Source organism: Tursiops truncatus, chromosome 18, assembly GCF_011762595.2.
Source record: "Tursiops truncatus isolate mTurTru1 chromosome 18, mTurTru1.mat.Y, whole genome shotgun sequence".
Classification (NCBI taxonomy): Eukaryota; Metazoa; Chordata; class Mammalia; order Artiodactyla; family Delphinidae; genus Tursiops; species Tursiops truncatus.
In genome coordinates this window covers 67,412,712-67,436,699 of record NC_047051.1, presented here as the reverse complement: position 1 = coordinate 67,436,699, position 23,988 = coordinate 67,412,712, and the positions used below count along the sequence as shown (strand labels likewise).

At 43.0% G+C, this 23,988-nt stretch overlaps 2 protein-coding genes across 14 annotated transcripts in view; both read right to left on the bottom strand.

The window, feature by feature from the left end:
- Window positions 1–23,988, bottom strand: part of CLYBL (citramalyl-CoA lyase) — a 276,123-nt gene that overhangs the window by 70,728 nt on the left and 181,407 nt on the right. The window lies entirely within an intron of this gene.
- Window positions 6,378–7,745, bottom strand: LOC101336986 (STING ER exit protein). Its single transcript, XM_019920923.3, has one exon. It carries the CDS (start codon window positions 7,667–7,669, stop codon window positions 7,001–7,003), a length of 669 nt encoding a protein of 222 aa, XP_019776482.1. The 5' UTR covers window positions 7,670–7,745; the 3' UTR covers window positions 6,378–7,000.

The following is a 23,988-nucleotide window of genomic DNA, read 5'->3' as shown; positions in this document are numbered from 1 at the left end:
CAAAATGGAGTTGAGAAGGAACTGCACTCTAAATGTGTTAGCACTGCAGGACAGCCTTGGTAAGCATTTCTCAGTGTAGGGCGAACTTGTCCTCCTAAAATCTGACAACCTGAAAAGACGGAATAATGAATGCAAGGCCTTCCTCAACAGTTACATGAGACTTTTGCAGAGACTAATTACCTTTGTGTGTTTGTAGCATGTTTGATTCCAGAGGTGGGCTCTGCAAAGGCCACAAAGAAAGTTGGCACAGGTCAGACTCTTCACAGGCCCTGGTCCTAAAAGGTGGTATTACCAAAGTTCCCACATTCAACTGATACTTCGTGCCATGGGCTGCTCAGTGCAGTGGACCAGTGGCTAATAAACTTGTCCTTATACATAAGCCACCGTATTATGTGACTCTGGGCCAGGAACCAAGGTGTGCTATGATTTCAGAGACCGGATTCTTATCACCTGGGGAAGAGACATGCTCTGCTGACGTAAGAAAGCGGATAAATCAACCATCACCGAGACCTGCAGACTCTGAAATTAAAGGAGAAAATATGCGTGCCGTTGGTTCAATTGGCACCCATTAAAGCTAATAACTAATCAGCCTTGCAAGTTTCTAGCTCAGAATGATCAAATCTGCAAAGAAAACAACATCCGTCCACTTTTACACTCCAGTGGAAGAGGTGGTCCCTCGCGGCGGGGCGGCACAGTCTCGCCATCTGGAGAATAAATCGAGTGTGAAGTACAGTATAGTTTGGGACCAAGCTCCGTGGCAGCAGCTCAGCAGTCAGTTCATTAGTTCCAAACTTCCAGGGATTAGAGCGACATCAATTCTACTGTCGGATAGGAAGAGACAGACAGGATACGAGATTCAAGGAGGATTGTGACAACCAGGAGGAGCCCCTTGGGCTTATTTATAAAACTACAAAGTATAAACATACCCAAATAAGTGTCTTAAATAATAGCATTATTACAGTTTCATAACATCTGAATTAACACCTTCCTCTTTTTCCACCTCCACCCCGAAACCCTGTATGTTAATAACATATAATGTTTTCAGATGAAGTCGCCAAGACGACCCTGAATGCAACAGGAGCAGTGAGAAAGCTGTGCGGCCGAAACAAGACTTGGGAGTTAAGAAGTACGGAATAGTTTCTAGGCTCTGGGGAGATGCATAACCTCTGTGATTTTTAAAAATGAGCAATTACTATTTTCATCCTACAAAAGGCAAATTGCCATGCAAATTTGCCATGCAAATTGCCATGCAAATACTCAAAAACACTAGTGAATTCTGTCTTTTCCATCTCACCTCACTTTGATTTCATCTGACTCATAAAATGATGTCATAAGCATGGATTGGAATGGGCAAAAGGCCCTGATATTGTCATCTATATAAAATTATTTTTTTTGAAAATTTTGAGATTGTTTGGTTTAAAATAAAAAGTTCTGATGTATTGTTCCATTTAAGGATCTCCCTTTTCATATAAGTTCTTTTTATACACTAATATTAAAAAACAGAAGTGCTTGTGACAAAGTCATCATTAGAAAATTACTGTACTTTTCTTACAAATGTATTATAATCACAGAGACTGCTGTAGTTACTGCATTAGAAAAAAAGCCAAATTCTCACTGATTATTACAACCTGGTAGTGTTTCTTTAGGTAAGATGGTAGTGTTGAGTTTTCTAACCCCCAAAAATCTTGGTTTGCCTATTTTTTTTTTAACCTTTTTTTTTTTTTTTTTTTTTTTGGCTGCACCATGTGTGGCATGCGGGATCTTAGTTCTCAGACCAGGGATTGAACCCACGCCCCCCTGCAATGGAAGCACAGAGTTTTAACCACTGGACCACCAGGGAAGCCCCTTGGTTTCCCTGTTTTTGAAAAAAGAAAACCTACAGCAATATTGAACATACCATGAGTTAACTGGTTAAAATTTCATTCATCAATAACACCAAAAGCACTGGTAAGAAAAGAAAAAATAAATTGAACTTCATGAAAAATTTAAAATGTTGTGCATCAAAAGATACTTTCAACAGAGTAAAAAGGCAACCCACAGAATGGGAGAAAATATTTGCAAATCATATGTCTGATAAAGGAATATATATTCAGAACATATATAGAACTTCTAAAACTCAGCACCAAAAAAACAAACACCACAATTCAAAAATGGGCAGAGGACTTGAACAGACATTTCTCCTAAGAAGATATAAAAATGGACAATGAGCACATGAAAAGATGTTCAGTATCATTAATCATTAGGGAAATGCAAGTCAAAACTACGAGACACCACTTAACACCCATTAGGATGGCTACTGTCAGAAAAACAGAAAAAAACAAGGGTTGGAGAGGATGTGGAGAAATTGGAACCCTTGTGCACTGTTGGTGGGAATGTAAAATGGTGCAGCTGCTATAGAAAATAGCATGGCAGTTCCTCAAAAAATTAAAAATGGGACTTCTCTAGTGGCGCAGTGGTTAAGAATCCGCCTGCCTGTGCAGGGGACATGGGTTCGAGCCCTGGTCAGGGAAGATCCCACATGCCGCGGAGCAACTAAGCCCGTGCACTGCAACTACTGAGCCTGCGCTCTAGAGCCCGCGTGCCACAACTACTGAAGTCCGCGCGCCTAGAGCCCGTGCTCCATAACAAGGGAAGGCACCTCAATGAGAAGCCCGCGCACCACAACAAAGAGTAGCCCTGCTCGCCGCAACTAGAGAAAGCCTGAGCAGCAACGAAGACCCAACGCAGCCAAAATAAATAAATAAGTAAAATAAATTTATTAAAAAAATTAAAAATAGAATTAACATATGATGCAGCAATTCCACTTCTGGGTATATACCCAAAAGCGCTGAAAGCAGGTCTCGAAGAAATTATTTGTACACCCATTTTTATAGCAGCATTATTCACAATAGCTAAAATGTGGAAGTAAACCAAGTGTCCACTGACAGAAGAATGGATAAGCAAAATGTGTTAAATATGTGCAATGGAATATTGTTCAGGTTTAAAAAGGAAGGAAATTCTGACACATGCTACAACATGGATAAACCTGCTGTGCTAAGTGAAGACATTCTGCTAAGTGAAATAAGCCAGTTACAAAAGGACAACAATGTGAATATATTTAATAACCACTTAATGGTACACTTAAAAATGGCTAAGATGGTAAACTTTATATTTTATCACAATAAAATTGAGGAAAATGTTCATTTATTGATTTCATCCCGTAAGTTATTACACTCTAGGCATTCTGTTTACTCTGAAACTGTAGATTTTGGTAGAGCAAAGTTTCTGATATGCTGATTATGAAAGATCCTTTAAAACACAGGTTTATTAAAATGCCAAATCAGCTTTCATTCAAAGGACTAAGAAGGCTCAGGATGTGTATGGGTGGATACACTGGCATACAAGTACAAGTAGCTCTTTGAGTCTCTGTTTTCAGTTCTTTTGGGTATATACCTAGGAGTAGAATTGCTGGGCCATTTAGTAATTCTATGTTTAGCTTTTTGAAGAACTGCCAAACTGTTTTCCAAAGTGGTTGTACCACATTTTACATTTCCCACCAACACTGTATCAGAGTTCCAAATTTTTCCACACTCTTGCCAACACTTGTTATTTTTCATTTTATTTGTTTTCGATAATAGCCATCCCAGTAGATGTGATATGGTATCTCGTTGTGGTTTTGATTTGCATTTCTCTAATGATTAATGATGCTGAGCATCTTTTTATGTGCTTACTGGCCATCAGTATACAGATCTTCCTTGACTTATGATGGAGTCATGTCCCGATAAACACACTGTAAGCTGAAAATATAATAAGCTGAAAATACATTTATACACCTAACCTACTGAACATTATAGCTCAGCCTAGCCTACCTTAAATGTGCTCTGAACACATATTAGCTTACAATTGCGCAAAGTCATCTAAACATGAATATCTCACGTAATTTATTGACTACTGTCCTAAATGTGAAAAACTGAATGGTTGTCTGGGTAGAGACTGATTGCCAGTGCATCGATTGTTGACCCTCGTGATCACATTGCTGATGGGAGCTGTGGTTCACTGCTGCTGCCCAGCATCACGAGACAGGATCGGACCACATATCACTAGACCAAGAAAAGACCAAAATTCAGTACTCAAAGTATGGTTTCTACTGAATGCGTACTGCTTTCGCACCATCATAAAGCTGAACCATTGTAAGTCAGGGACCATCTGTACCTTCTTTGGAGAAATGTCTATTCTAGTCCTAAATTTTAAAAAAAATGGGTTGTTTGTCTTTTGGTTGTTGGGTTATGAGTGTTCTTTATATATTCTAGATATTTAATCCGTATCAGATATATATGATTCACAAATATTTTCTCCCCTTCTGTAGGTTGTCATTTCACTTTTTTTTTTTTGGCCACACCATGCAGCTCGTGGCATCTTAGTTCCCCAACCAGGGATCGAACCTGCATCCTCGGCAATGAAAGCACAGAGTCTTAACCACTGAACCACTGGGGAATTCCCTATCATTTCACTTTCTTTTTTTTTTTTATGTGCAAATGATGTGACCAACAAGGGCTTTATTTCCAAAATATATAAACAGCTCATACAACTCAATAATAAAAATCCAAACCCAATCAAAAAAATGGGCAGAAGATCTACATAGACATTTCTTTAAAAAAGACATACAGATGGCCAAAAAGCACATGAAAATATGCTCAAAAATTATTAGAGGAATGCAAACCAAAATTACAATGATGTATCACCCCACACCCATCAGAATGGCTATCATCAGAAAGTCTACAAATAATAAATGCTGGAGAGGGTGTAGGAATGTAAATTAGTTACAGCCACTGTGGAAAACAGTATGGAGGTTCCTTTAAAAACTAAAAATAGAGTTACCATATGATCCAGCAATCCCACTCCTGGGCATATATCTAGAGAAAATCATGATTTGAAAAGATACATGCACCCCAATGTTCACTGCAGCGCTGTTAACAATAGCCAAGACATGGAAGCAACCTAAATGTCCATGGACACATGAATGGATAACAAAGATGTGGTACATATATACAATGGAATATTACTCATCCATAAAAAAGCATGAAATAATGCCATTTGCAGCAACATGGATGGACCTAGAGATTATCATACTAAGTGAAGCCAGGCAGAGAAAGACAAATGTTATATCACTTATATGTGGAATCTAAAAAATAGTACAAATGAACTTGTTTACAAAACAGAAGCAGACTCAGAAACACAGAAAACAAACTTATGGGTACCAAAGGGGGGCGGGTGGGTGCATAAATTGGGAGTATGGGGTTAACAGATGCACACTACTATATATAAAACAGATAAACAACAAGGTCCTACTGCATAGCACAGGGAACTATATTCAATACCTTATAAGAAATTATAATGGAAAAGAATAGAAAAAATATAGATATATACATATGTATGTATAACCAAATCACTTTGTCGTACACCTGAAACTAACACAATATTGTAAATCAGCTATACCTCAATGAAAAAAATAATAATCTCTCTTCAAATCTAAAAACAAAACAGAACAGGTTTAGTGGAAGTAAGTATGAAAGAGCAGCAATGGTAGGAGGCTGTGGTCAGAGCAGAGTATTGGCTCTCACAGGTGGTGCAGATGATATCCAAGGAGTTTGTGGCTAAAGGGGGGTGAAGGTAAAGGTCATTGTTTGGAGTCGTGGTTAAGGAATTGTGAGGAGGTTATGGTTGCTTATCCACACGATGCCTAATTATCTCTCAACATGAGGACCAGGAAATGAGGTGGAGAGGAAGACTCAGTTGCAAAGCCCCCACTGGATGCAGGAGAGTAACTGGGAAGCTGGTCACACAGCCCCACCCCAGGCTTTCCCAGGACCCCCCCACCCCTCCTTCTCCCAGTTCTTGCTAGCTCACATCTAACCCCACTCTAACCTACTTTTCCTTCCAAATTCAGAAATCGGGGGAAAAAAAGCAAAGAAAAATGCCCTACTGTTTCCCAGCAGCACCTCACATACATGCCTTGGGTGCCTACTAAGCACCCAAGCCATGTAAATAATACGAAGAGGCTAAAACACTCCTCCTGTCCCAACACCTTGCAATACAGGTGAACAGATAAAAACATGGGTACAAACACTACATACTAATGTCACTGAAGCAGTGTGACATTAAATATTTATGTATATGACACTCCTCCACAAATAGCAAATGTGAAATAAAAGACAGTCAACAGATAACTTTTATCTCGGTGTCATTTCTTTTTTTTTTTTAACATCGTCATTGGAGTATAATTGCTTTACAATGGTGTGTTAGTTTCTGCTTTATAACAAAGTGAATCAGTTATACATATACATATGTTCCCATGTCTCTTCCCTCTTGCGTCTCCCTCCCTCCCACCCTCCCTATCCCACCCCTCCAGGCGGTCACAAAGCACCGAGCTGATATCCCTGTGCCAAGATTTCAAAAATCTTTAAACATTTTATTAACTTTGAAGAAGGAATAAGAATAGCTCCTTTAGAAACTAGACACACTGAAGCACTGATCTATTCACAGAGCTTCTACACAGATGAAGAAGTTTATATCAAATGGACAAAAAATAGTACAGAAGACCTATACACAGAAAGATTGAGAAAAATCCATCTCTAGAAAGCAGGTCAGATGAACTCAAAGACCTCACTGAGGGCTTCCCTGGTGGCGCAGTGGTTGGGAGTCCGCCTGCCGATGCAGGGGACACGGGTTCGTGCCCCGCTCTGGGAGGATCCCACATGCCACAGAGCGGCTGGGCCCGTGAGCCATGTCCGCTGAGCCTGCGCGTCTGGAGCCTGTGCCCCGCAGCGGGAGAGGCCACAACAGCGAGAGGCCCGCGCACCGCAAAAAATACCTCACTGAATGTAGGAGAATCACTAGGAAGTCACGTAAAGCCTTCTGCTGGGGCATAAAGGTAGGAACCAGTCCATGTAGTCAAGAAAACACTCTTTTTCCTCCTTATCTAAATGCTTGCCTCCAGTCTGGGTTCACGGAAAGGTCCTGATTATTTGAACTGGTTGTCAATCAAGGTTCCCTTCATTTTCGCTTTCTTGGCTTCCGGTTCAGCCAGCTCCTGCAGCCGCCTCTTACTCATGCCTTTGCGCTCCAGCTGCTTCTCAATCACCTTGGCATTCTGCGCATACGAGTCAGCAACTTCTCTAGCCTCAATCTCCTCTTCCTCTTCATCAATAGTAGACACAGTGACAGAGCTGAACTTGCCCATGTCTTTAGTCCGTTTCGTCATCATCACTTTCTTAGGAGGCTCTTGTTTCTGAGTATATATGTTCGTCTTCCCAAAACCCTGGCCAAACTTGACTACTGCTCCATCCACAATGAACGTCACAGGAGCATTCTTCGGTTGGGACTGGTAGAAGAGTGGCAGCCCGCACTTTGCACATTTCTTCCTGTAATGTCGTTCAATGCCTTCAGGCCTCCGAATATACATAGTCTCCTCGTCTTCTGTGTTACAAAACTTGTGGGCATGTTTGGCAGCATCAATCACACGGGACCGATCCCGGCGCCTCACGGGCAATTTCTCCAACTGACAGTCCAGCACCAGGACCATCTGGCCGCATAAACAGTAGTAGACGTGAAGGGGCTTCTCGCCGTCGTCATACTCCTCGCGATCCCGGGTATCGGAGCAGACTACGGACCGGGAAACTACTTTAGGCATAGCTCAGAGCAGCACCGGAAATTATAAAGGCAAAAGTAAGAGTCACGCGGAAATGAAGTCATTCACCTCATTTCACTTCCTTTTTTTTTTTTTTTTTTTTTTTTTGCTGTACGCGGGCCTCTCACTGTTGTGGCCTTCCCCGTTGCGGAGCACAGGCTCCGGACGCGCAGGTTCAGAGGCCATGGCTCATGGGCCCAGCCGCCCCGCGGCATGTGGCATCTTCCCGTATCGGGGCATGAACCTGTGTCCCCTGCATCGGCAGGCGGACTCTCAACCACTGCACCACCAGGGAAGCCCTTATTTCACTTTCTTGATAGTGTCCTATGATGCACAAAATTTATAATTTTGCTGAAGTCCAATTTATCTATTTTTTCTTTGGTAGCTTGTGCTTTTGTTATCATTTTGAGATCATTGCCTAATCCAACATTATGAAGACTTACACATGTCGTCTTTTACTAGTTTTATAGTTTTAATTCTAACAACATTTAGGCTCTTGATATATTTCTGGTCTACTCATTTGTATACAATAGGGAGGTTTGTGATATTTTTATTTTGTGGTTTCAGTCTTCATCTCTCAACAAAATACAATGAAAATTCCCTGGGAAGAGGAAACTCAAGTGGAAAGAAAGGGCTTACTTCCATCAGCCTCTTCACTCAGCTCTGCCCTCACCCCTGACTGGTGACTGGCTGGTGTTTAGCTTTCCTGTTGCCAAGGCCTTATCCACCACCTCCCCGCCATGCTCCTCTTTCACTTTGCCCTTTCCCCATCTGCTCCTAATGGATTTTCCTCAACTATATATGACAGGTCTTGTGTTGTTGTGGTTTTTTTTCTGAGGACCTTGCCAGGCTACCCCATGAGCCTCTGAGGGACCTCAAACCCAAACCTATAGGGAACTGTGGAGCTACTCCTGAGAAGATGTCCTGCATGGGCATAGCTGCCCGTGTTTTTTACATTTCTTGTTAACTTTATGATTTAACAGTGAGGCTCTGAGGTACACTTTGCACACAGCTCTTCACAAAGACAAAGTATTTACTTACTAAAGGCTTGCATCGCCCTTCCCAAAGCCAGTAATGACCACCACGCTCAGATTTGACTGGAGCTCCGGAGTCTGCAAGTTCATGGCTCTCTCCACTCATTATTTTCTTTGTTCTCACTCATTGCTTGTTCTCAGCCTCAGAGGAGCAATGTTATTTCTGTGTTCTAGTAGGGCACACGAGATCTGTTCCAAGTGGGATGATCTGAGTGAGGAAGGGGTGCTATGACTGCTCTCTCCTGGGGGGTAGGGAGTGGGCAGGAGCCATGGCTCCATGATGGGAAGGATCCAGAGGAAAACTGAACAATGTCATCACTCATGAGGTGTTTTATGTACTTAAGACCAAATGTCCAGATACTTGAAAACATTTAGATAACTGATAGGATTTGTCCTTTTTAAAAAAAGAGTGTTTGTGATTATGAAAAGAAAATTATCTGAATACTATTCTCATATTCTGCCTGATGTGCCTGGTTTGGTGCAATTAAAATTTTTTAACAAGTAGGGGAGGGCTCAATCAAATGTTATCCACCATGCCCGGTGTTAGGGACAGGTGTGGAGGAGAGGGAACGATATATAAATCCTTTATATTGACATATAAACCAACAGAGGAATGTATCATCTAGCTGGGGCGACGCAACGCCCATAGGATGAGAATTGAAGTAACAGTTCAAGTCAGTGGGACAGACTTGAGGGGACTTAGAGGCAGGAGGGAGCACGGCAGGCTGAGCTGGGAGGCAGGAAGTTGAGGATCTCAAGAGGTGCAGAGGAGGGAGGAACACCCAGCAGAGGGCTGGTAAAGGCAAAGGGCACAGGTAGGAATAATGAGTGAATCAAAAGGCAGATGGTCAGTATCTATGAGGTTAGGGAGGGAAGGTGCTGGTGCCAGGAGACGGACAGAAAGGAGATTCCCAAGCGGGCAGGGGAGAGCCCATGTTTTAGGAGGCCCTGTTCCGCTGGGGGAGGAAAGGGTGATGGGGGAAGTGGGACAAGAATCACAGTTCACTTGAGGAAGCAGCTTCCACATCGGAAGCTTCCTGGTGCCCGGCCCAGACTGTGGGAAGGTCCACCCCGCAGCCCTTAGAGCACTAAGTGGAGAAGGTCCCTGTTTGAGTCAGCCCTGCCCGTGGGCAACTTCCCCAACCCCCGAGAGCGCTTTTATCCAGAGAGGGCCTCTAGTCTCAAAGCTTTTTTTTTTCCCCCCAACAAATTTATTTATTTATTTAATTTTTTGGCTGCGTTGGGTCTTCGTTGCTGCACGCCGGCTCTCTAGTTGCGGTGAGTGGGAGCTAGTCTTCGTTGCGGTGCGCGGGCTTCTCGCTGCTGTGAAAGCTAATCTTTTTGTCTTTGGAATGGGTGTTGTACGCGGGTCTCGGATCTGGGGGTTCACAGTACCATACCTTGAAAGCCCTTGAAAGCGAAAATGGAAAGAACACGTGGAGTGGGAAGGATAGCCCACCCCCCTACTCGCGCCTTCTAATTGGTCTCCCTCCGTCCTGGCCCTCCGACAGCGGAGAAGACGGCTCCCTTCCCACCTGGCGCAAAGCACAGCCGCAAGCAAATCTGCCCTCTCCCTCTCAACCTGCTCTATTTGTGTTTGGCGACTTCTCTGGGCTAGAGGAGGTAATGAACTGTTTTGGTTTAAAAGCCCTCCTGCCGGGTTTCAGTCTGCGTGGGAGAATAAAAGTAAACAAGCGAAAGGGAACTGTGTCATCAAAGGACTCTGCACCTGCCCTTCTTCATCGTAGGGTGAGAACCTTGCCATGTGCCACAGGTGGCACGGGGTACCCACACAGGGCGGGGCCGCGGGCCTTTCATTCTTCTTTAACAACAAATCAAGAGTGATCGGTTCATAATTTAATGAGGCAGCCTTGCCGTGGTTCCAGATACGTATCAGGTAACAGCCGTGTCACCTGTATCCTGACCTGAGAAGTTTTACTGTGATGCCCGCAACGTATTTTGGCTGATGACTTCCTTTCCCTCTCAAGCTAACAGTGAGACACATTGCTAGAAATGGATCCAAATGGTCTTAATGTAAACATAAAGAACCAGTTTTTTCTTTGAAGCCAAAGCTGCTTCACTTCTTTGGTGGAAAACATTTGTTTCCCTTCCCATCACCAAATTTTGGAGGCAAGTTGGCTTTTTCTCTCTGAGACTGCGCTAAGGTAGGTTATGAAGGAGCCCGGCTGCACCCAAGTTTGTTGCCGCCGGGAAATTCCTGTCTGTGCGCCAAGTGCTTCAACAACACTTCGCTAAGGTGCTGACACAAAGAATCTTGTCTCCTTAAGTAGGAGGTTATAAAAGCTTACAGACAGAAGTATAAATGTCTAATGATAAGGCCCAAACAACCTTGCAATTAAACGAACCAAGTTAACAGGAATTTGAGCTAGCTGCAGGCTCAAGGCCTTGACTTCTGTTCTGGGCAGGAAGCTTTACCCTGCGACAGAAGAGCATCCCAAACAGGATTCTTTCCATTCCTTAGTATTAATCAGTCTTCCTGGCAACCATGAATGAAGAAATCAGGTAACTGAATAAGCCCTGTGATGGCAGAAACAATGTAAAGAAGTATTTCTTGCAGCACATTAAACTGGATCATTATTCTTACAAACTGCTTTTAAGGTAGGTGAGGCTTTACAGCTAAAAGGAATTTTAAAATTCCCCACACAATATTACCTGTTGGTTCTACCTTCGTGTATTTTGATTTCTGTTGCTCAAATATACACTCAAAACCTCATTTTATAGTAGCTGATCATTTACTTTTCATGGTTTGTCATTATTGTTTGTCTTGCTTCCTAGCTATTTCCCAAAGAAAGTGAATTAAAAAAGACTTTCTTTTAGGTGGCAAATGTATAAGTATTTTAAAGGGTAGAACTTTTCCACCTTATTCCTTATACATATTATTTTATTCTAAAAATCAACGAGGAGGGGAATTCCCTGGAGGTCCAATGGTTAGGACTCGGTGCTTTCACTGATGGGGCCCGGGTTTGATCCCTGATCAGGGAACTAAGATCCCGAAAGCCACGTGGCGCGGCCAAAGAAAATCAACGAGGAAAGGGAAAGAAAAATATATCATGTAAAATGGAAGAATGGAGGATGATGATAGCCATCAGAACATTCTATTTTAAAAAAGGCAGATTCTGCCCTTTGACAACTAAGCTTTGGTTACAGCAAAGAGTGCTTCTCAAGGACCAGGCCACGTGGACGTTTCTCTCTGCCGACTTCCACATCTTACACCATAATTCCTCTGAAAATGGGTACCGTGGCAGAGCCCAGCGTCACCTTTACTAGCTCACGGGCACCAGATCTTCTATAATTAAATGTTTTCCTCGAGAAAATACTAATAAAACAATGCAATGGCTGGCACCACACTTGGTTTTCATTGCATTTGACACCTTTTCCTCTTGCCAGCTCTTCATGTTGACTTTCTCCTCGGCTTCATTCTTTCACTGGTGCCAGGCAGGCTCACTGCGGAACCACTTGGGTTTTCCTCCCTCTTTTTGCGCCCAGTAAATTTTCATAAAGCATTTAACTTGAGAACAAGCAGGTTAATTTGCTGTGCCGGTGAGCCAGGCTCTCGGAAGGCTCCCTGCAACACTGCCGTGTTCTAGAGTCAGGGTCAGAGGTTTTCGTCCCAGTGGCGAGGATGCTTACCAGCGCCTTCTCTGCGCGGACACCAGGTGTGATTTAGCATAATGGACTGTGTGGATGCTCAGTGGCTCCTCTAACCCAGGCGTCAGAACCAAGTCGCTCTTTGCTCTTCATGCAAGGTGAAGATGAAAAGTCTCATGGGCTAGAAGTTCTGCCAGGAAAGGCTTCTGGACACAGAAGAAATGGAAAATCACCCCATCTTGCAACAAACACCTGGTTTCAGGAACATGAAGTTCTTCTTCATGACATCAGTACCTGTTAAAATCCCCAGTCACATCACAATACCATTTTCCTCTAATGACAGGCAGGAAGAGAGAACCAAAGATTTTTTTCTTATATAAAGAGAATATGCAAAAAACAAATAAGGAAATTAAAAAACTCACTGAATCCGGCCTTTGATTTATACCTAGTCAGTTGACATTGACTTTGAATGCTGATGCTCTAGGTGTCAGCCCTCATAAATAATGAAGGTGACTGAGGAAGACTCTCAGGGAAGAAGCCAAGCTTGGTGGCCAGCACAGTGTAGGTCCCAGGGATGAGAAAAGCAAGTTCCCTGCAGATGGCAAGCTTAGTGACCCTCGAGAAAAGGGCAGGCTCAAAGCAGAGGCAAAGGTTGCCCCACAGGGAGAGTGGCTGAAGTCACACAGAAGATGATTTTAGGACAAGCTTAGCAAACACAACTGCTGGAATTACCAGCCTTTTTGTCCAGACCACTGTCACGGGGCAATTTAACGTGCAGCGACGTACAGTTAGTTAACAGAGGGGACCAATGCGTCCCAATGCCAAGCAATATGGTTTTAGAATGAAGTCTATGTGCTCAGACATTCAAAATCACCTGAAAACGATGATGTATGTGCATACACAGTTCAAAGGGCTTGTCTCTCATTTGCCATCACAGCAGTCCTGCGGTGTACACAGGGCCAGGTATTATTATCCATGTTTGCCTGAAGAACGTGAGGGTTACAAGACTTACCCAGAGAACCTATCCAGAGATCCCACAGCCAGTCAGCAGTCGAGATGAGGAAGAACTCATGTGTAAGGCTCCCAATCTTGTGCTCTGTCTGCAGAGCCCCTCTTTGCATATCTTACAGAGTCTCTGATTTACCCAATAGCCTATAATAAACTATTTGTTTTCTGCTTAAACTCAGCAGATTCTGTGGTTGGCTACCAGGAGCCCTGGCCGATATGGGGATCATATATACATGCAATATGCCATGTCTTTTTCACACAACAGGTAGGAAATACCTTTATGTAGGGGATAATCTATATAATCATTTGTAATGACTGCAGAATATTCTATTGCATGGATATGCCATAATTTATTTAATCAATCCCCTAATGATTAAGATTTAAATTTTTCCAATTCTTTTGCTATTAATTCATTCATTTTATTCAACAGATATTTACTAAATACTCTTCACGTGCCAGGTACTATTTTAAGTAATGGAGATAACAGCTCCCTGCCTACACAGAACTTACATTCCAGTCAGAAAACAACTAATAAACAAGTAAACCAATAAACAAATGCAGACTATGAAACAATCTAGTAAGAGAACAGAATTTAATAATGGGAGAGTGATGGGGGAGAGGTGCTTGAGATAGGGTAGCAAAACAGCTTCTTTGAGGATATGACATTCGCCCTGATACCTAAAAGATTATATACACAAAGCTGTAATGAATATCTGAGAACATTCATCTTAGAGCACTTGTCTGAATATTCCCTTAGGCTAAATCCTAGAAGTACAAATGCAAAGTCAAATTACATGCTCATTTAGGCGCCAAAAGAATGGCTATGAGGGACCTCCCTGGTGGCGCAGTAGATAAGAATACACCTGCCAATGCAGGGGACACGGGTTCAATCCCTGGTCCAGGAGGATCTCACATGCCGCGGAGCAACTAAGCCCGTGCGCCACAACTACAGAGCCTGTGCTCTAGAACCCGTGAGCCACAACTACGGAGCCCATGTGCCACAATTACTGAAGCCCACGCGCCTAAGCCCATGCTCTGCAACAAAGAGAAGCCACTGCAATCAGAAGCCCGTGCACCGCAACGAAGAGTAGCCCCTGCTCGCCGCAACTAGAGAAAAGTCTGCATGCAGCAATGAAGACCCAACGCAGCCAAAAATAAATTAAAAATTAAATTAAAAAAAAAACCCAACAGGGCTTCCCTGGTGGCGCAGTGGTTGAGAGTCCGCCTGCCGATGCAGGGGACACAGGTTCGTGCCCCGGTCTGGGAAGATCCCACATGCCGCGGAGCGGCTGGGCCTGTGAGCCATGGCTGCTGAGCCTGTGTGTCCGGAGCCTGTGCTCCACAACGGGAGAGGCCACAACGGAGAGAGGCCCGCGTACCGCAAAAAAAAAAAAAAAAAAAAAAAGAAAAGAAAATGATGTAACATAAGTGGTTAACAATGTTAGATTAAAAAAAATACATACTCATTTAAACATGTATACTAAAACTAATTTTTAAAAAAGGGATGTACAAATTTATTTATTATTATTTTTAATATTTATTTACTTAGGCTGCACGGGGTCTTAGTCGCAGCACGTGGGATCTTCATTTCGGCATGTGGGATCTTTTAGTTGTAGCATGTGGACTCTTAGTTGCAGCATGCATGTGAGATCTAGTTCCCCGACCAGGGATTGAACATGGGCCCCCTGCATTTGGGAGCGTGGAGCCTTGGCCACTGGATGATCAGGGAAGTCCTGGGGTGTACGAATTTAAACTCCCATTTCCTGGTGCCCACCCACTTGGGGTTGGTTCTGAGCTCATACTAGCTTGACCTGTTTTCAAGAACTCAGCGTCCACACACCAGGACTGTAACCACACGAGGACAGGGATGGTAGCTTGTGGCTCTCATGTCCCTAGTGCCCAAACCAAAGGAAAACACAGGGGGCTGGTCTCCTGACACTGAGGAGAGTCCCCAAAGAAGTCGATATACTCACAGATAGTGGGATAGCCTGCCTATTAAATCTTACACCTTTCATTTTATATGAAATCAGATCTTAAATATCCAAAGTCTACTTTCCTACAGGGACCATGGCCTTCTGTTTGCTGGATTCTTCAGGAGGGCAGGTAAGTCTAGTGTGCTCACCACTGCTTGATAAAAAGGCACAGATAGCAACCTGCTGAATGTTTTCGTTTCAACATAGAAACCCAAACCTGGAATCTTGAATTGGTGCCTTGGCAGGAATGGAAGGCCACAGGTTGCAGATGGCAAATGACTCACTGCCACCTGAAAAGGTCTATGCTGTTGGTACAAAATGTGACCACATTCCATTTCTTCCTTCGTCCATCTGTTGCTGTTGTGGTCTAGGAGTGATAATGATTTTAAAGATTCAAATTTGGACTGTGTGTTAGCGTATTTCTCAAGCCACATCAAATATGGTTTGGCAATAAGCACTATTTGGTGCTGTTTGACTAAGAAGGTAGTAAAGAACACGAAGGTTTCTATCTTTTTTCAGGCTGTATGCATATGTCACCTTTTGAATGGAGGTGGCTGTGATTAAGGTGGCTAGCCACACAGCTGACTCATAAGAAGACTGGTAAGAAGTTTTGGTTGATTACGATGTTAGACTAACTCTTCATCCACTCAATGTGCTTAACAACATGGCTTCCATTGTTGTCTTCTTAAATCCAGCCATGCTTAATAACAATTTTTCAGTTTTTCAAAAGGGTGTTAAGAACGTTTAATGTTTAATAACACAGTAACATGGAAGATTACCATATTTCATAAAAGTCAGGCTTTGACTTCTTCCAAAGCCAAACAACATGCATATTCAGAATTATTTTCTTGGCAACTCACATTTAACTGCTATGGAAAATATGCCACAAATGGTAGCATTCCTGAGATAAAAATTCGATGTGTTTGGGGCCTGAAAAATTGGTTTCTGAGTTTCTTTCTGGCTTCAACATTCACCATTCTCTGTATAGCCCTACTCTGGTCAATTGTCCAAGAGAACCCCCTCCTTCCAATAGTAGAAATATGTACCCTTATTACTTCCTTTTGGATAGAAATAATAATGTACTGCTGGCCTAATATTTTAATGGTACAAAAATGCAAAATATCTAATATTCCAGTATTCTTTTCTTTTCTTTTTTTTTTTTTTTGCGGTACTCAGGCCTCTCACTGTTGTGGCCTCTCCCGTTGTGGAGCACAGGCTCTGATGCACAGGCCCAGTGGCCATGGCAGCTAGGATGTGAACAGAACTGAAGTGGTGTGTGAAACGTTGAACCTCTTAGAAGAAAGCCACTTGCCCTCCACTCTCTCTTCTCCCATCTCACAGGCTGAAACTCAAACATGGTATGAAGAGAGTCTCAGCCACGCAAATTAGGGCATCAGACTAACAGGTAGAAGCAACATGGGTCTCTGGATGACCTCAAGGAGGAGGGCTGCTTACCTGCCTGGACTACCCACCTGCCTCTGAACTGTTAGGTGAGAGAGAAATAAACTTCATTCAGTTTGAGCCACTCTAGCTTTGGGTCTTTCTGCTGTAGTAGCTGAGCCTGTACACTAACAAAAAAGGAGGTCAACTGCACATGGAGGATGGGGATGATGGTGAGAGTGGAGTATGCAGTAGGGGCAGGAAGACTGTCTGGGAAGACAATATAAAGACAGGCTCTGCTACCAAGTCCCGCTTTCTAGCCTCTGAGCCCTGGGCACTGATCAGCAGTCCTTTTGCTGGTCCAGGATAATTCCGTTTCTCACTTCTTTGTGTGTGTATTAGGAACTGGGGGTGTCTTCTAACAATGGAGGGAGGAGACCCAGGAGGAACCACAGGTGAAATTTTGGGGTGTGTGTGTAGATGATAAGTTGGATTTTAGATGTGTTTGTTTAGCGCCTCAATGAATAATACCTCTTGACCATCAAGGTTCTGAACCAACAGAACAATAAGGTAAAAGAGTCAGCAGGGGGAGATTTAAAACATCTCCTTTATTTCTGATAAGAGCTGGGTTAGGGACACAGTTTAGTGAAAGAGTTGTGCTGGCTTTCTAATACTGAACCCTGGATTTGGATTGGCCATTATGCAGTTATGGCAGTAGCTCAAAGATTCTGATATAACATAACATTTAGGGTTTACTTAATCATTCTATCCCTTTAAATGATAAGAACTGGTATAATAAAGAAATATAAATTATTTAATTAAATATATAAACTTTTCCATTAACATATAATGGTTATATAATGCATTCTTTCATTTTTAAATTTCCCATCCTTCCTCCCTCCCATCCTTCCTTCCTTTTTTCTTTTCTTCTCTCTCTCTCTCTCTCTCTTTTTTGGCTTTAACAGATTTAATGACATACCCCACTTGCAGCTGGCCGTTGGCCTCCATTGGTGGTCAAATGGAGCCATTATTGACATTCTGCTCCCACTCTCTAACTAGAAAAACCCAAAGTTATTGTGAAACCCACACTCCTAATTCTGATTGTGACCAGTGGTAAATGGCTGGCTTGCCCAGTCCACTTAGGGGATGGGTTCTTGAGCTCCCCTGGAAAATAACTTTAGGACTAGAGAAGTCTGTCTGACAATAAACTTCCTTTCCAGGGTATTTCTCAGTTTTGATATGTAAGTCTGAACATACCGGCTCACATCCATCTCTGTACAGTTACCCCTGTCAGTTTTTGCCACCATCTACTGAAATGACCTGTCTACATGTTGGTTTCTTCTACCTGGTGAGCATGTTGTACCTACTTAATAAATGTTTATTGAACTGAATAATTAAAAAAGAAGTAGAAGTAAGGTAACAGTGGGGTCTAAGGTGGGTTCTTTCAAGAGATCATCTTAAGGTATGGAAGGAGAAACCAGTGGTATGAAGTAGCGGTTGGCACCATGGGAATAGAGAAATGTCAGGAAGATCTAAGACCAGTAAAAGGTTAAGTGCTTTCATAGTTTTCCTACTGGAAGTCAACCATCAAAGCTAAGTTGCAAAACTGGATTACAAAAAACAAACAAGCATACAATGTGCTGTTATTTAAAAATCACTTATCTGGGGGCTTCCCTGGTGGCACAGTGGCTGGGAGTCCGCCTGCCGAGGCAAGGGGCACGGGTTCGTGCCCCGGTCCGGGAGGATCCCACGTGCCGCGGAGCGGCTGGGCCCGTGGGCCATGGCCGCTGGGCCTGCGCCTCCCGCAACGGGAGAGGCCACAGCAGTGAGAGGCCCGCGTTATCGCAAAAAAAAAAAAAAAAAATCACTTGTTTGGAAATAAATAAATCCAATATTGTCACAAACACTGTAAGCTGTTCACCCTCAATTGTTAGCTAGCAAGTTGATTAACATCATATTCTAAATTTGAAATGAAAACTATATTGGAAAACAGTTTTTAAAAGATGTACTGAGACAGAACTCTGAGAACAGGCCAACAAATTCGGGCCAAAAGACCAGCTAGTCGACTGTTTGATAAATGTATTAAAAAACAGCAGAATTTTATCGATACTATTACTCTGTGAAGCTGAAATACCCTAAAACAGAAAGGCTAATGAAGAGGGTGGATCTGGTACAGAAATGAACATCCCAAAACAAAGCTGGGGATGGAGGAATGAAGCCCTTTTCTCTGATAATGGGGTGATTCCTTCTACCAAAAATTTTTAAAAAACGGTGGTTCTTTCAGAAGATGATATTTCTGGACAGCCATTACGTGAGCAAAAAATGTTTATTTCAAAAGAGATCCAATATTCAGATTTAATAATATTATTAATATGTTTTAAGTCAGCATTCTTTGATTTTTATTATTAGCAAGACTTACCATGTTACTAGAAAAGGAGATATTGGAGTTCCCAATTAATGATGTCCATCCTTTGAAATGTCCTCTGAAGTGTATTAGTTTCTTAAGGCTGCCACAAGCAATTATCACAAACTTGGCTGCTTAAAACAATGGAGATTTATTCTCTCACAGCTCTGAAGACCAGAAAAATTTGAAATCAAGGGGTCAACAGGGCTGTGCTCCCTCCCTAGAGAATCCTTCCTTGCTTGTCCCAGCTTCTGTGGGCTGTCGGCATCCCCTGTGGCTGCATCGCTCTAATCTCTTCTCTGTGTCTCTTTTAAGAATACTTGTCCTTGGACTTAAGGCCCACCTGGGTGATCTAGGATGACCTCATCTTGACATCCTAACTACATCTAGAAGGACCCTTTTCCACATAAGGTTGCATTTATAGGTTCTGGGAATTAAGATGTGGAGACATCTTTTGAAAAGCCACCAATCAATCCACTACGGGCAGCATAGTCCATGAACAGTGGAATAAAAGGTTCTTCAAAAGAGCTACTACAAAATAGTGTGTTAATGAAGATGAGTTCTCCCTTTTCCTTCCTTCCCTCTTAAATTCTACATTAAAGATCATAGTGCTGTCTGGAGCCATATTCAGCCTTTCCATTCATTCTGTGCATCAGTGCCTGTTCTTGTCCTTTTTGCTCTTCACCTCCACTGAAAGAGCACCTGTTAAGGGGAAGAGGAAGACAGTATTTCTGAATCACTGTCTTTAGGATGTGTGCTTGGTTTAATTCTTTCCACCAAGAACGCCGACTTTTAAATTTAGGCCTAGTAGATATCATTCAAAGAATGCATTTTAAATGATTGGCTAAGATTTGGAATCAGAAAAACATACAATTTTAGGGCTGAAGAAAGTTCAGCAACTATCTAGTCATTTTAGAAACAAGGAGAGGCAAGTCCCAGGGAGATCAATAAATCACTGAAAGTCATCAGTGTGATGGGGGTAGAGCCAAGACTATAACTGAAGTCTCCTGATGCCTATTTAGGCACTTTTTCACTCTGTCACACACAATACAGAATGTGACACAAAGCTCTCTCCTCCACGGATTACTCAAGATGTTGACCGCACTGGTGCCACCCAATGAGAGAATCAACCTTCTATGGACTGAATGTTTGTTTCCCTAAAATTCATATATTGAAGCCCTAACCCCCAAATGTGATGGTATTTGAAGGATGGGGGTCTGGGGGGTAATTAGGTCATTAGGGTAGAGCTCTTGAATGAGATTAGTGCCCTCATAAGAAGAGACACGAGAGAGGCGCTTTCCCCCATGTGTAGGCACAGCAAGAAGGCAGCCACCTATGAACCAGGAAGAGGGCTCTCATCAGGAACCAAATAGTCCTGCACCTTGATCTTGGACTCCCCAGCTTCCAGACTGTGACAAAATCAATGTTTGTTGTTTAAATAACCCAGTCTACGATATTCGTTATATCAGCTTGAACCGATTAAGTTACAACCCAATGAATATATTCAACAATATTTACTGAGTGTGTGTTGTGGGCAGAGCTCGCATACTCAGGTGAGTGAAAGATTGACAGTATCTGAAAGGCCTCGAGGCTTTGATCCAGGTTTCACGTTAGGGTGTTGTTTGGGACAAAGGTCACCTAGTTCAACTCTTGATTCTTCACTATACCCTTAGGAGAAAGGTAAAGTACCTGGAGTTAATGTCCCCACTTAGAAGTATTTCTTAACTTGTCAGATGTCATCATTTGAGTCAAAAGTACCTATTGGCCTAGAAAATAAGTCTCCTCAATTCCTCTCTAGCGCTCAACTCTAAGATGAAGCAGCATTCCAAGGTCAACAACCCAAGCTGTGGTTTTTTTTGTTGTTGTTTTTATTAAAACTCATCATTGTCCATAAAAATCAAGTGTTATCTCTGGGGAACAGTAAAACAGTCAACTAGCTACTTGTAAATGAGAGAGGCATTTTCTGGTTGACACAGTGAGCAAAAAAGACCCAGATGGTGGATCCTTTTGGCATAGACTTATCTGCTCCGGCTGTCTAATACATTTCTTCGCTGTGTTAATTCTTGCATCAGAACCGTCATGGCAGTTTGCTTATTTACAAGGAAGACAAAAATGGAAAGATTTTTGTCTGTAGGATTCTTGCCTTCCTCCTTCGACACTGGGGTGGCCTGTTCACTGCAGGGGGCAACTGAAATGACCTGGATCCTTTGGTGAAAAATTTCAAAGCTCTGTCCCATGCAAGATTGAATATAATCCCTTCCTCATGAAACAAGAAAGGGGATTAGACTTTTGGGGAGGTGGTTATGTTACCTCAGCTGGACCTAATGACTGATGAAGGTTCAGAATTTATTTTAAAATGGGTTTTGGCTGCTTGGATAGAGCATGTTGCATTACTGCTGGCTGGAGAGTGAGTCCCGCAGGCTTTCAGCCCTGTCTTCTTTCATGAGGAATCCCTGCCAATCCAGGATCCGTGAACTGCTTCTGCCATCCAATCTCTAATTTAGCATATGTACAAAGCCAATTTTTGGACACCATGATGGAGCCTGGCACCTCTGCAGCCCACCATGTTTGCAGTGCTTACAGTGAAATAAGTAGCAAGATAGAAAAATATATGCCATGAAAAGGCTTTTTAAATTCACAGATAAATTGTCTATGTATTATATATGTATATGTGTCTCTCTCCTGTTTTTCCAACATAAACTTCCCCCATGCCTTTCCTTGCAGTTATTTCATTTAGATTTTCAATCTGGGATGCACTTAGCAACAGCCAACACTGACAAAGATAAAACCCTGCTCCCCACAGAGAACATCTGATGTTTAAAATGTAGAAATGCTGCTCTTTCCAAAATAGGACATTTCCCTTTTAATTAGTTTCAAAATACACCCAAATAATTTGCAACTAGGAAATGATACCATTTTAGAGTACTTAAAAATAATTTGCAAGCAAAACCAATTTGATGAGAGGCACAAGCTAGTGAAACCTTCAGTTTTGAGATAAATTCAACTGCTTCTTTGGGGACAGCTGTCACAACCATGGGAACATTCACCTAACCCTCTGGCTTTGATAGTTGTTTTCTCTCAGAAAACCCATGTCTAAGGTGTGCTGAAATATTTGGGAACAAGGGCTAATTGAGGCTCGAGTGCACCCATCCATCTTTGCTGAAAATGTGGATCTTCCTGCCTCCTTCCCTTCTATAGATTTTCTTGCCAATCATCTAGTTTTTCTAACAGTTCTTCAAAAGAGACTAGGTAGCCACAAAAGCTCTATGGTGTCACGTCATGCTATCTTTGAAAATATATACATGTGGGCTTCCCTGGTGGTGCAGTGGTTGAGAGTCCGCCTGCCGATGCAGGGGACACGGGTTCGTGCCCCGGTCTGGGAAGATCCCACATGCCGCGGAGCGGCTGGGCCTGTGAGCCATGGCCGCTGAACCTGCGCGTCCGGAGCCTGTGCTCCACACGGGAGAGGCCACAACAGTGAGAGGCCCGCGTACCGAAAAAAAGAAAAGAAAAAGAAAAGAAAAGAAAATAAATACATGTATTGTGCTTTCTCACCTTGCAATGTGCTGGCCCTGAGTCCTCAGAAGAGTGCCCATCAGCAGGGGCATTTTGACTTTTCCCTGTGCATAAATGAAATCAAATCTCTGAATAAAAGGGAGGGGAAAACGATGTGATTTTCTGATGTGTGTTTCTTCCAATGCTTAGATTGTGACAATGGCCAACTTTTTGACTCTTTTGGTAAATGAGATCCCTGCTCTCTCAGCCAGGTGAGCTATCGTTGATAGGTTTGCTTACATGGGATGAACGGACCCTCTCAAACCACACCCAGACCTAACCTTCTATGGCTTCTGTTGGTTAAAAATGAATCTGAGCCCTGCCTGTATAAATATAAATATTTCAGGAGCTTGGCTGATGGCGAGCTTTGCACAACCATGCAGAAGCCAAGCTTGATTGCCCTGGCCTGGTATGGCGCTCCCCAGGTGGCAAGGGCTGAGAGAGGGCCGTGCAGTTGGTGGGGGGTGGACGTGAGTGCCTCCAGTCATTCTGAGTAGCCCCTGGGCTAAGTAGTGACAAGGGCTGACAGGCTCCTATGGTGAGGTCCTATCCAGTTTCTTTCTGCGGCAGGGATGATGGGCCATGCATAGGGTCGTGAGGCAGAGACTGGGTACTTTTTTGTATGACTGTGACTACATTCCTCATCAACAAGGCCACACTCACAGTCTCTTTGGAAGCCCTTGGCTCGCTGGAGGATTACCATCAAGAGGCGTCTGCTCAACAGGGCCAGGTTCTTTCCCCACCCCTCAAGGGCCAGCATGGTGCCTCCATGTGGCTTCACCCAAGCCAGAGAGAAAGGGCAGGGCACCAGGTCTGGGAATTAGAAAGGGCAATCGATATGTGTATACGGAACACAGTCATGGACAGTTGAAAAGGCTTACACGTAACCCCATTGGGAATGGCTTCAAACCGAAGCCTGTGATAAATGACTCACAGAACCCAGACCCTGACTAGTACGCCTGGGAATGGCGAGAGGTGAGGTTCCTAACGTCTGTGATTCTCAGAGTTCAAATGACTGGAATGTATGTAAAGGATTCCAGGACTGGTCCTGAAAATAAAAATAACTATTTAAACAGGGAAGAATTTTTCACTCCTGAGTGATCCTGAAACCTTAAAATATGAGATTATCACCTTTCAAGTTTAGTGTCAAAGGAAAGACTACTTCACTGTAATATAAAGCTTACAACTTCAGTCCCACTGTCTTAGCACCCAGAGACAACTGCCACCTCATTGGCATACTGAGGTTCCTTATTGATGGGTATGTGTTCAAGTGGGGAGACCAACTAGGTGAATAGTTAGAGACTATAAAGTTGTAAGAACTAAGGCAGATATGGGATTCAAATGCAGATATTTTGAACT